This window comes from Staurois parvus, unplaced genomic scaffold (assembly GCF_062004578.1).
Source record: "Staurois parvus isolate SC_StPar_1 unplaced genomic scaffold, SC_StPar_1.0 ptg000133l, whole genome shotgun sequence".
In the NCBI taxonomy this organism is placed as follows: Eukaryota; Metazoa; Chordata; class Amphibia; order Anura; family Ranidae; genus Staurois; species Staurois parvus.
In genome coordinates, this window is record NW_028317929.1 from 7,249,398 (window position 1) to 7,263,514 (window position 14,117).

General features: G+C 40.2%; 1 protein-coding gene across 4 annotated transcripts in view; it reads right to left on the reverse strand.

The window, feature by feature from the left end:
- TCERG1 (transcription elongation regulator 1) overlaps window positions 1-14,117 on the reverse strand; it is an 87,171-nt gene that overhangs the window by 52,048 nt on the left and 21,006 nt on the right. For 2 of the 4 annotated variants that reach the window (XM_089673014.1, XM_089673013.1), the window contains exons 6-8: window positions 6,208-6,270; window positions 2,269-2,484; window positions 1,770-1,888 (exon numbers count right to left, since the gene is read on the reverse strand). In XM_089673014.1, coding sequence (XP_089529140.1) covers window positions 1,770-1,888; window positions 2,269-2,484; window positions 6,208-6,270 — 398 coding nt within the window. The remainder of the gene's footprint in view (window positions 1-1,769; window positions 1,889-2,268; window positions 2,485-6,207; window positions 6,271-14,117) is intronic. The other 2 variants (XM_089673015.1, XM_089673016.1) reach the window with 2 other exon arrangements.

Here is a 14,117-nt window from a genome sequence, read left to right on the forward strand (position 1 = left end):
AATTATGTCTCGTGGCGGCTGTATGCAGTTCCAGGACAACTCGGGCACCAGAAATATGCAGCATATTTACACTTCATGGACAAATGCGGCCATGAGAATGAAACCTAAGACCTCAACAGCAGATAAAACATGCGTTCTTTAAAACAATTTATAGTAGATACCAAGAAAAGAAAAAAAAAAATCAAAAACTCTCTGGATCTCATGTGCACAGATGAATAGCTTTCTCCCCTAACACCGTACTGGCTTTGATTTATCTGAAAATGTGGATGCAGTAATTCATCTTCCTTAGTTCCCCATCATCCCCAGACTGTATTTAGACTATGAAAAACAGCAACACATTGATGAGTTCATCCTTGTAGTCATGTTAGGCAAGTTTAGTGCCAGGCCAGTAGGCACTGTGCAATGCACAAAAGTCCTGGTTGGCTCAGAGAACTGAACACTCAGATTCTAGTGCATATTCATGGTGTATGATTATTTCACATATGTGTAACTGAATGTAATTTTTTATTTGAGATTCCAAATTGGAATGAGTTCTGCAACACCATAAAAGAAAAAAATGCATGTGTCAGCATTCATTTACCAATTTACAGCAGGTATAATTACATTTCAGCAACAAATGCTTTAGGTATCCAGAATAAAACATGGAAATTTCATGAAACCATTTTGAAAAATGTAGCCTCTACTACAGTAGTTGGTGTGAATTCATGCACAGTTGCTTCTGCAGGGTGCAGCTGCTATTGTTAAAATTTTAATTTCAGATGGTCTGAAGAGTTCGGAGGTGTTTCATATCAAGGGATGCTCTTCACTTAAAGTATAGCCAAAGCTTTTTTGGTTATACACCTCCTATGGATAAAAGGAAGTGCAGTTAGTTCTGCACTCCTGTGACCCGTTTTCAGCTGACAATGGGCTAAAGCCTACAGATGGCCGACATCACAGAACCGGTCCAGGCTTTGAAAAGACTGGCACCTGCCTCAGCCTCTCAGCAATCAGTCAAGAGCCCAAGCCAGCCCCTTCCACCCTCTCCACAGCCCACCGCACCAGTGAGAGCTGGAGGGGCAGTGCAGAGAGCCAGAGACTGACAATCACCACTCTCTGTTCAGAGTGGAGGGGGAGAACTAAGCAGTCAGCAGTCTTTGATTACTCAGTTCTTACCGCAAATCCGGCAGGGACAGATGCAGCATTGCACCAGAGAACTGCTCTCCCTAATCCTGACTTCAATCATGATGGTACCCCTGACTCATCCCTGCAATGTAAAAGTAGTGCTCACTACTGCCAAAATTCTGTGCTAGTTTTTGTTTTTTTCCACCCCAAGGCAAGTAGTGGAAATGTTTTTCCTCCTAATAATCAAGTTAGTTTACCTCTGATATCAGACTAAACTAATGCACACAAATTAAATATAACTAATGCACATAATTTAACTGGGCTTGAAAAGCAACAACAAGCAATGATTTACAATAATGCAAAGAAACTAATCCCAAGTGCTATTGCTCCTACTACACAGATTTCTGATTGGCTACTTACAGTTACCCCACATACTGTATTTGATTATACTGTTAAGTTTTTATGAAAATACAATTCTAGATTCATAAGCAGTTTTTGATCAATACATACTGGATACAAATAACAGTTCTAAGTGATCAACCACTTGGTAACTTGGGCATTTTGGAGATAATCGTAGTAAGAAGGTGACAAAACCACACAACATGCCCCATCCCCACAACAAAGTAATCAAAAAGGATAATACCAAGAGTTTGGTTGCAGGCTTTTACCTCCTTAATTTCCTTGGGAGGTTCTTCCTTTGGTACCTCTTCTTCGGCCTCCATGGGCTGCGGTTCCTCCACAACTGGTTCGGTCTTAACTGGTTCTTTTACTTTCTCAACTTCTTTATCTAAAGGAAATTGTTAGAATCGTGACCTTAACTTCCAAGCAAGAAATTACCAATCTTTTGTAGATATTGCCATGAGTACTTTTATGTAACCTGTATTTTGGCAGCAAGTCTGTGCACTATAAACACTGCCTAGATAATGAAAGCGTATCATGCCTGCAGATGTTCACAGATTGTATGTCATTAAAAATGTTTGCATTCGATTTTAGCATCAAAGATGTGCATTAGAGGCAAACAAAAGTGGCAGGTTCTTCTAACTCATAGTCAATGATGGACACCCTAATTAAATGCTTTTAATTAACAGTGAATAAAGTAATATAAAAAAATAAAAGCCAAAGCTTTGATGAAGATCATAATTAGCCAATAATGGGACGTGTCCATACCTTTTTCTTTAAGTTCCTGAGGCTTGTCCCATGTGGACTCCAAAGTGCGATTATTATAATAGTACGTTTTGCCATCAGCAGTTTTATATTCGGACCATTCAGACATCATTGTCGCTCCTGTTAGTGTGGCCGGAGAAGCAGCAAGGGCCACTTGAGGGTGTATCATTGGGACAATTGGAGGAGCAATTCCAGGCAAGACACCTAGAGACATTTCCACTGGATTAATATGAGAAATTTATTAGAAATATTAAAAACACAGCAATCTTACTAAGGCCTGTTCTCATGCCTGTATTTTTCATCTCAATCTGAACATACAGAAAGCACATCTAATTTTCTATACTCTATTGAAAAGAACTGCCTTCATACATGCAAGAGGCATTTAAAAGAAACATAAATGCAAAGAAATAAGGAATGTGATACTGCAGACTTGCTTTTTTCTAGGTGCAATCTCCCAGCCCCTTATCTTATATCCTGACTTCACTACCTAATGAAAAAAAAACATGCAAGACAGTTAAAACTTTTGCATTCTTAACTTGGCTGGCTACATACTTGTCTAGGTCAGTGATTTGCCATGAAGTAAAACTGGAAACCGCATGAAAACAGAGGATGTAAACCCTGGACCTGCACCTTTAAAAACAAGGTAAAAATTGCAGTTCTTATATTTTTATCTTCATAGGTTTCTTGCAGTTTCCACATATTAGCGAAAGAACCTTTTCATTACATTGGTTTTTTACTGTGTCTGAGGTTTTCAAACAGCAAATCTGATAGTGATAAGGATGATGAAAAATTAGGCCTGAAAAATCCTTGTCTCTATTTTAATGTTTCTAGAATAATAAACTTAGAGTCTCCTTAAACCTCTATGGTACAATACGGCACACATTTACACATGCTATGCAGCGCATCAAAGTGTTTTATTGAGGCAGCCCATTCATTTGATTAACCTAAAAGGTAAAAATTAAAAAATAGAAGGTGCTATTCCACAGCATCTAGACCACATACTAGTTCTTGGTTTAGTAAAGCTAGAGAGCTCCAGAGCCAAAGAATTAATATGAGGCTCAGAAGTAAAAAAAATGCAGCATCTCACAGGTTTTTTTGCTTTGTATGAAATTCCCTTCAAGAAAGTATATCATCTTATCTTACCCAATGAATCTGAAACTTCAACAAATGTAATTATTCAACTTAAACTAGATCCTTTAAAATTGTTCATTTACATTTGAACAATCTAAAGAGAAGGGTAGAATTGTTACCAATAAACTGGTTTACCTTTTATTTAAAAAAAATTACAACTTGGGCATTATACCCAACTTCATTCATATCCGATAATTACGGTTTAGGACATAACTTAGCGCTGACCCACCCAACAATTTTCAGTATCTCCAGAGAACTCCAAAGGGGAGAATTTTTCAGGCTGTCCCTCTACCCCTTCACATAAAGTCATAACAATGGGGCCATTTTCTTGTAGCTCAATTCCCCAGTTTGTTTATGCTACATATGTGTTTTTTATAGTGCAGGAAGTTTACTACTCGGGGTCTCACCTGATATTTGTGCAGAAAACACTATTCACTCTAGTAATGGCTGCAAGGGACACTAGGGAGGAGTTTGTTAATATGAATCAACATCACCAGAACTGAGCAGCAATGTCCATTATGAAACTGGGCATTGGCATTCTAGGTTATACCCACAGGATAAGAGTATTATTAGGACTGGTAAGCATCAAGGGAGCCTAAAACTGGCCATATACGGATCGAAATTCAGACTGTTCAGCAGGGACTAGCCCAATTTAGATCAATGTGTGGCCACTGCAGTTGAACAGAAATCAATCAACCAATCGACTTCTGCTTAGGTGCCCTGTTGGAAAACAGCAGTTTGATCAGTCAATGAAGCCAATGGCTGCGTGCTGATCTGTGTATTCTGACATTGAGGGAGCCTCTCCACTGTCAAAATAAATTAGCACAGCAAGGAGGATTTATGCATGCACCCCTCGCTAAAAGAAAAAATTGAATGGCGTTTGACCAGCTTAACCCCAAGACAGGGCTTAAAAAATAGCCATGGAGCTGAACAGAAAAGGAGATTGTGGTGGAAAGATCTAATAACCGGATTTCCCTAGAGATATAAAAAGCAAGCATGGTATTAATTTTGCCAATACCACATAAAACTGAAATATAAGCATGGGGAGAGATGACCTTTCATAAAATTTTTCATAAAGACAAGGCTGCGATCTTGGTCACACAGGCATTTTTTAGTGTTGCACACAGACGTTTGATCACTGAAGTGAAGCTGTGGTTGCACCACACATGTGAGGTATCACCGTGAATGCCAAAGTGAGAACAATAATTCTAGCACCAGAACTCCTATGTAATATCAAACAGGTAACTTGTAAAGGCTCTTAAAAGTGCCGCCTATGGAGATTTTTGAGGACTGTAGTTTGTCGCCATTGTACGGCTGTATGGAATGTAAAGTGTGACGTGTTTGATATCCATTTACTCGGCATAACATTATTGTTTAGATTTTACCAAACAATTGAATATGATATACTGTGTGTTCACTAATTCATTAAAATGTATTTTTTCCAAAACATTTGTGTTTCAAAACCCTTTGCACAACTATCGTGTGACATAAATTGCAACACCCATTTTTTAATTCTCTAGGGACTTTGCTTAAAGTAGAACTAAAGGCAAAACTGTTTTAGAGTGGAGAGGTATTACAATGCTTGTCAGTTTTTATTGCTGACTGTGCCCCCATTAAGGAAAGGCCCCCTCATTTCTCCTGTTTACCATTATCATTGAAAGTAATAGGAAAGCCCAAATTTTGGGTTGTCCCCAGAAAAGTAATAGAGGGGGATGTTCAAATGGGGACACTAGTTCTGGTGACTTGAGAGCTCCCAAGAGACTACCTTAAAGGGATTTCATCTCACTTCCTGTTTAGCTATGAGACAGGAAGTGAAGGGGAATCTCCGCAATAGTACACAGATGACGGAAAAAATCTGACAGTGGTTATAACCCTCCCTAACTCTATTCAAAACGGAAAAACAAATTTTTTGACATTGGTTATTTTAAATGTAGGAGAAAAATGTCAGAATTGGTCCGGTAGGCAAGTGGTTAAACATAAGCACAAAAGTGCACTTTTGGAAAGTATTAACTACATTTGTTGAGTCAAATTCATTATTTTGATATTAAATCGGATGTGTTTACATTCTTTAGGAGCATTCCTACTATGCACCAATTTTAAAGTCACCAAGTTGCAGAGGATGGTATTACTACAGCTGGTCTACTGGAGCATCAATAAAGGCTGTTTGGAGATAACTACGGTGACTTTGTAAATGCAATAGAACACAGAAAACAAAACACTACATTTATTTAGAGTGTAAAAGAAATAGAGGCTGCAGGAATACCAGTGTACTGCTTCCCTGGTGACTTATGTTGCATAGCGAGGAAGATCTCTACAACAGTGTTACATTCTTTATATACAATACAGGCAAACAACAGATATTAGTATACAACAGTTCAATGTACTATAAAAAGGGAAAAAACTACAACGTAGTTAATTATCAGGACATCTAGAAGCTACATTAAATAATGTCTAGACACTGCAGTACTGACGGCTGTCAAAACATTATTTACACCAACAAAGCACACACATGCATGCAGGCATGAGACACATCACTGAAAGGAAATAAAAAAACAAATTTAAAGCAGTATTGGGATAACAGGAAAATGTGTTAAAGACCACTTCAGTTTTGTAAACCTAACATACCTACGCACAGCTAATTACCCGATAGGTCATTTAGGTAACTTTAGTGCTATACTGCTGCAGGGAGGGATAGGCTGCAAACATAACATTTGATAATACGGGGGATAAAAGAAAAAAAAAAAAATACAACAGCATTCACTACCATGCCAACTGTCAAACAAACAAACTGAAACAGTATTAAAGAGTTACCGGTTTTGGTGGTAGCGACTGTCTTTACATACGGGCAGCTGACTATTTGCATCATTGCTACACCTGTAAAATGGATATGCAAACATGTTTGAACGCAGCAGCTAGCACTGTGTCTGCTACCACTGGGGCTGGACACTAAAACACACTGCAGATTACATCAAGAAAGCATCTAAACATTGCCTGCTACTGGAGGGTAGTTTGATATGTGAAATAACCAGGAAACAAGAACACCTACTGAACATTGGAACATTGCTTGTATTTTTTTTTTTTACCTGACCTTCTGCAAACCTCTAATTTATGTTAACTGGTTTTGGTTTGTTTAAAGGTGTAAATCCTAGCTTATGCTTCAAAGTTTTTAAACAAAAACTATAAAGTATCTGTTCATTAAATGAGAGCAGTCGGTAGACAAATGACACACAATAGAGACACATTGTTATTGCTAACAGCAGTCTTGAAACAATGTTGTAACATGAAATGTTCTAATGGTATAAAAGTCACTTGGGGCCACCAATACAGATTTATTGCTTTGTGAACATCAAGAGACTTTCTGCTGCAAAATTCCTAAAATCTGAAGAATGAGAGTTGCAACAAAACCAAAGGATTTAGAGCTACTCTTAAAACCTGAAAACTTGCAGGACTACCATTTATAGCCGTGAAGAGGTTTGTTGATACCATTCCATGAAAAAAGAACCACCCACAGTATTTTCTGAAATAACTGAAAAAAGTAATAGGCTTTCATCATCATTATTATTATTATAATACAGGATTTATATAGCGCCAACAGTTTGCTCAGCGCTTTACAATATAACGGGGGACAATACAGCAACAATACAGTTCAATACAAAAGGGTTAGGAGGGCCCTGTTTATTTCATATCTAATAATTCAACAGATTAAACAGACTACATAACGTAAAACAAATGAAAATGGCATGGACAAAAAACGATGGGCTCTTTAACTTAAAATTTTATTGCACAATCTTTTGGAGGCAAACACTGAACAAGCTATTTCTGTAGTACTCAATGAGATTTTTGCACCTGTCAACAGTTAGGCCCCTTTCACACAAAGTATCCGATCAGAACCACCTTTTGACTTTTTCAGGGTGTAAATGGACTTGTGTCCGTTTGCACTCACCTACCTCCAAATCTGATCATGTTAACTTAAAAAAAAAAAAAAAAAAAAAAAACTTAAAGCAGAGTTCCACCCAAAAGGGGAAGTTCCGCTTTAATGTTTTGTCCCCCGCTGCCCATTAAGGACTGGCACCTTTGGGGAGCGGGTACATGCTCCCACTTCTGCTGCGATCACCTAGGTGATCAGAAGCAGAAGTGATCTTCTCCCCCTCCCTCCCCACAGTCTTCTGGGACACATGACAGGTCCCAGAAGACTACGGGGGCCATTCACAAAGCACAGCGCTTCTTGCGCATGTGCAGTGGGCACCTGGCTGTGAAGCTGCAAGCTGTCACAGCCGGGTGCCCACACTAAAGATGCCAGCACCAGGGAAAGAAGACAGCCAGTGAAACCAGCGGTGGTGAGGACACCGCTGGACCAAGGGAGAGGTAACTGGCTGTATTTTAAAAGTCAGCAGCTACAATTTTTGTAGCTACTAACTTTTTTTTTTTTTTTCAGCTGGAAATAGCTTTAAGGAGATCAGTCCCTCTCAGTCTAGAGTGATGGATCAGTGGGCAGTCAGGTGTAAACTGACAGACGAGTCCGTTCACATCCGCCAGTCCAAAGTACAGAGTGGACAATTTGTCCACTCTGCTCTGCATAAACAGACCTGTCATCCCCCCACTCTGCTCTGATCAGCAGGGGATCAGGGAACAGATCATAACGGAGTCCACCCAGTGTGAACAGGGCCTTTGTTTGGTGCACTCTTTTCAAGTAATCTGCTTCAGGGGTCTCAGGTTTGAAGGGTACCTTCCCCAGACTGCATGTATCAGCTTTTTCCATAGATGTTCAAGAGGATCCAGATTATTCTGTTGGAAAACCCCATGACCTGAGACCGAGACAGAGCTTTCTGACAATGGGAAGTATGTTTCGCTACCTTTCCATAGTCTTGAGAGTTCATTGTGCCCTGCACAGACTTAAGTCACCATGTGCCAGACATAGCAAAGCAGCCCCTAAACATAACCATGCCTCCTCTGTGTTTAACAGTAGATATGGTGTTCTTTTCTATGAAAGCTTCAGTTTTTCAGCTGTGTACATAGATCCGATTTCACTTGCCAAAATTCTCCAGCTTTATCTCATCTGCCCAAATGATATTCTCCCACAAGTACTATGGCTGGTCACTATGCATTTAAGCAAATCCCAGTCTGGCATTTTTATGTGTTTCTTTCAAAAGGAGTCCTCCTGGGTCCTGTCCCTTTTCCACTGTTAGTTTACTGTACATAGCACACACAGCTGCTGCATTGTTTAGGAAATAGTTTGTTCGGCCCAACTTGGTCCAAACTATTAATTCGCTAAAACATGGATATCTACTTTTAACACTGATGTTTCTTGGATCTCTTTGGAAGCATTCTGTGGCTTGTCTACTATTCATGCTACACTTCTGTTCAATTTTCCTCCTGGGGCCATGTCCAAGAAGGTTGGCTAAACTTCCATTGGCCTTAAACTTCTTAATATTTGCAACTACAGTCACAGGAACCTCAAGCCATTTGGAGATGGTCTTAGAGTTTACCTTTACCATGCTGGCCTATAATTTTCTTTTTAATTTCCTCAGGCAACTTTCTCCTCTAATTCTCTGCTCCTTGGTCAGTGTGTTGCAAGTGATGATAAAAGACTGCAGGGGATTATTTTTCTCACTTAATTAGGCTGACTGACAGATTACAGGATTGAAGATGTGTGATGACAATTACAGAAAACCATTTGAAATATCACTATGATCCAGTCCTGCCCCCCCCCCCCCCCCCCCCCGAAAGGTACCAACAAATCTATCCAAGCCATTTTAGAATAATCAGTTTATCTCATTTCACACTCTAACATACTAAAAGGCATCCAGGTGCACAGGAGGCAGTTGCTTGTAATTTCAACACTTTGCTGGAGGAATGAAGCAATGTTTTATTGAGCTGTAAGGGAACCAAACAAATTTGTTCATGACTATAATTAGCAATGTTCAAGTGGGATTAGACAACCTCAGGGTAAAGCAGATAACTGAAAAACACATCCTTTTGTTTATTAGTGTAAACTTGCAGCACTAATAAAAATTAGATGCATTCATGCTTTTAAAAGAAAAAAAAATATTGCTGGCTGGCAAGTAAGATGCTTTTTTTTCTGCATTAGAAAAACAGTCATGTTTTTTTTAATGGGATTTTAGTTCCTCAAGAAAGAATGCTTGAGTTAAAGTCCACTATAGGAGAACAAACGAGCTGATGTCTCAAACCAAAATGTATGAGCCTAAAATTGAAATCATTTTGGAGGACTAAGACCCAGTTCACACTGGTGTGATCTGGCATGCGATTTTACAGTTCCAAATTGCATGACAATTCTCACCCTTTGGCAATGGATCCATTCAAATAGGTTCACGTCCGACTGAGTCGGACAGATTTTGAAAATAGTTCCTGCATTACTTCCGGCGATTTCAGGCGCAACTTGCATAGACATCTGTGCAGAAAGTTGCACCAGAAATCGCACTAACCTGCAGCTTTGAAAGTGCGCTACTTTAAGTGAAGTAGCACGATTTCAAAGTTGCATTCAATGTGAACCAGGGCCAAATCTTCATCAACAGAGAAAAAAAAAAAGTATGCAAGAAGTTTGTTAGTAAAATATAAAAAAATAACGTGACAGAGGAAATAAATCAATGTACCTATGGTTTTGTTCTGCAGATAGGCCTAACAGCGCCATCACAAAATTGTCAGACCAACGTTTAAAGTCAGCATTCTGGAAAATCTGTTTGGACTGGATGCCCCTTCTGTTTTATTTTCCAAGCTCAAATGTAATGTAACTTCACTTTCTCAATTAACACTATTTTTAATCCTTGTGCTGCCAGCATTCGTAAATAGATAGTGCTGTGCACTGACTTTCTGCAAAACCCAGGATAATTGCTCTATATCTTTTTGTCTGTAAGTGGTAATTGATTCTCACCTCCTTTTTGCCTCTCTGTGATCAGAGAATCAATCACCTTTTATGAATTTGGCCTGTCCGTGGCTGGTCTGGCTTTGGCCAATCCCCCCCAAATTCATGTGTTCCTTATCAGTTCCTAATTGGGGTGGAGAAGGATTGCTCATTTGATCATCTCCCTATAAATTTAGACCAGCATATGGGGGAAGTCACAGATGGGAGTACAGTCACAGATGGCATTGTCCTGCGTGAGTGCATTTTCTGCTGGAGTGTGAAACAGTAGTTGAACAAAGCAGTTTAACTAAAGCAGCAAGAAGATACAACAAATCCCCCCCCCCCCCTTTTCAACTCTGTGATCACAATCTCATGGCCTTCTTAGTGTCCTTATCTTCAAACACCTATCCCTCCCAGCAGCAAACACCTATCCCTCCCAGCAGCAAACAATTACAGGCAGAAACCTTCATAACTTTAACCCTTCACTTCTCTACTCTGCAACTGACCACCTCTATGACAGAATCTCTCCCCTGCCTTGCCCTGACCTGGCCACTTCTGTCTACAACAGTTTGCTTTCATTAACACTAGACTCAATTGCTCTTCTAACTACACAAAGTATCAGGCCCCGACCATTACAACCTTGGCAGACTGACAACACCAGAAATCTTAAGAGATAGTCGTGCACTGGAGCGATTGTGGCATAAAACCAAATCCCAGGAAGCATTCACCCTCTATAAATCTGCTTCCATAAAATACAATTCCTCCCTCCATACTGCCAAACAAGCCTACTTTGTCACTCTTATTAATACCTTGTCAGCCAGTCCCCGTCTCTTCTCTACTATTAACTCTCCACTTTCTCCACCTCCACCTAGTAACTCACTCACTGCTTACGAGATTGCCAATTATATCAAAAACAAGATTGAGGCAATTCGTAGGGGCATCCCCACTACAGACATCTATCCCACTTAGCATACCCTATAATAAACCTCCCTCAACACTTTCCTCTTTTGACCTTGCTACTTCTTAAGAGGTCACTAAAGTTCTCAGAAGCCCATATCACCACCTGCTCCCTGGATCATGTCCCCTCACAACTACTACGGTCACCCTCTTCTTCTATCCTTTGCTCCCTCACTCACATCCTCAATCTCTCCCTCTCTACAAGCACCTTCCCTTCCCCTTCCCTCTAAAGCATGCACAGATCACTCCCATTCTTTAAAAGCCCTCACTGGACCCCACCAACCTGAACTTAAGACTCATCTCCCTGCTCCCATTTACCTCTAAACTCTTGGAATGCTTAGTCTACAATCGCCTGAGCTCCCACCTCACGGACAACAACCTTCTTGACCCTTTACAGTCTGGCTTTCACTCACTCCACTCCGTAACTTCCCTACTAAAAAACTCACTAATGATCTACTAACAGCTAAAATTAATGACCACTACTCCATACTCTTTACTACTTGAACTCTCTGCGGCTTTAGATACTGTTGACCATCCCCTCTGCTCTCTCCTGGTTATCCTCCTACCTTTTGCAGCGCTCTTTCAGTGTTACCTATAACTCTGTCTCCTCTGCTCCACTTCCACTTTCTGTAGGGGTCCCTCAAGGTTCTGTCCTTGGACCTCTTTACTTCTCCATCTACACCTCCTCCCATGGTCACTTGATAAGCACCCATGGCTTTAAGTATCATCTCTATGTGGATGACACACAAATCTATCTCTTTCTACTTCTCACCTTGCCTCTTCAGTCTCCTCGCGCATTAATAACCTACTAAATCTTTCGAAAATGAAGCTCATACTATTCCCTGTAGCCCATGCCTCCTCCCGACTTCTCCATCAAGATCAATAATAAAACCATCAGTCCCTCCCCTCATGCCAAGGTACTAAGTGTAATCCTGGACTCCCATCTGCCCTTTCAGCCACAAATTCAATCACTGTCCAAATCTTGTAGACTTCACCTTCACAACATCTCCAAGATACGCCCGTTTTTAACCACTGAAACTACTAAGCAACTTATTCACTCCCTTGTTGTCTCTCGTCTTGACTATTGTAACTCCCTCCTCATTGGCCTACCTCATCGCAGGATATCCCCTCTTCAGTCTATCATGAATGCTGCTGCCAGACTTATCTACCTTACCAACCATTCCATATCTGCCATCCCTCTCTGCCAAACCCTCCACTGGCTTCCCACTGCCTAACAAATAAATTCAAAACATTAACAATAACAAATAAAGCCATTTATAACTCTGCCCCAAATTACAAAATCAATCTGGCCTCCAAATAACACCTAAACCGTACTCTCCGCTCCTTTCACGACCTTCTGCTCTCTAGCTCCCTTGTCTCCTCCTCCCATGCTCTTCTCCAGAGCCTCCCCCATCCTCTGGAACGCTCTACCCCAATCTATCCAACTAATGCCTACTCTGCCCACTTTTAGGCGATCCTTGAAAACCTCTCTCTTCAGAGAAGCTTATCCTGCCTTCACCTAATAACTGAATCTTCTATTTCTCCTATCAGTTCATCCCCCACAGTTATGACCTTTTGAACCACAAGCCCTTCCCTCTTAGATTGTAAGTTCCAAGGAGCAGGGACCTCCTAACCCTCTTATACGGAACTGTATCGTTGCTATATTGCCTTCCTTTATATTGTAAAACGCTGAGTTAACTGTTGGCGCTATATAAATCCTGTATAAATAATAATAACAAAGAAAAGTAGATTTACTTGTTTTAAACATTTTTTTTTACATTTCTTCAGTCACTTCCTGGTTTCCATGCCTAGGAAAATTATGTCATTTATCCCAGAAGTCTCCAGGAGAGGAAGAGGCAGTTCTCAGCAAAGCATGCTCTCCTCCCTGCATGCCTAAGCAAAGGGCAGATGTATTCCAGGAAGTAAATGCTACATAAATCATCTGCCCTTATTTAAGATGGCCACTGCCAGAAATGCTAGGGGTGATTTTTCAGTACAATAAAACATGGATGGATGGTGGAAGTTTAATTTTATTTTTAATATTTAAACCAAACAGTGTTTCTCTCTCTCTCTCTCTCTCTCTCTATATATATATATATACACACACACACACACACACACACACATACATATATATACATACACAGTGGGGATCGAAAGCTTGGGCACCCCAGCTAAAAATTTGTATTAATGTGCATAAAGAAGCCAAGGGAAGATGGAAAAATCTCCAAAAGGCATCAAATTACAGATTAGACATTCTTAGAATATGTCAACAAAAGTTAGATTTTATTTCCATCATTTACACTTTCAAAATAACAGAAAACAAAAAAATGGCGCCTGCAAAAGTTTGGGCACCCTGCAGAATTTATAGCATGCACTGCCCCCTTTGCAAAGCTGAGACCTGCCAGTGTCATGGATTGTTCTCAATCATCGTCTGGGAAGACCAGGTTATGTCAATCTCAAAGGTTTTAAATGCCCAGACTCATCTGACCTTGTCCCAACAATCAGCACCATGGGTTCTTCTAAGCAGTTGTCTAGAAAACTGAAACTGAAAATAGTTGACGCTCACAAAGCTGGAGAAGGCTATAAGAAGATAGCAAAGCATTTTCAGATGTCAATATCCCCTGTTCGGAATGTAATTAAGAAATGGCAGTCATCAGGAACAGTGGAAGTTAAAGCAACATCTGGAAGACCAAGAAAAATATCAGACAGAACAGCTCGCAGGATTGTGAGAAAAACAATTCAAAACCCACGTTTGACTGCACGATCCCTTCAGAAAGATCTGGCAGACACTTGAATTGTGGTACACTATTCCACTATAAAGAGATACTTGTACAAATATGGTCTTCCTGGAAGAGTCATCAGAAGAAAACCTCTTCTACGTCCTCACCACAAAAATCATTGT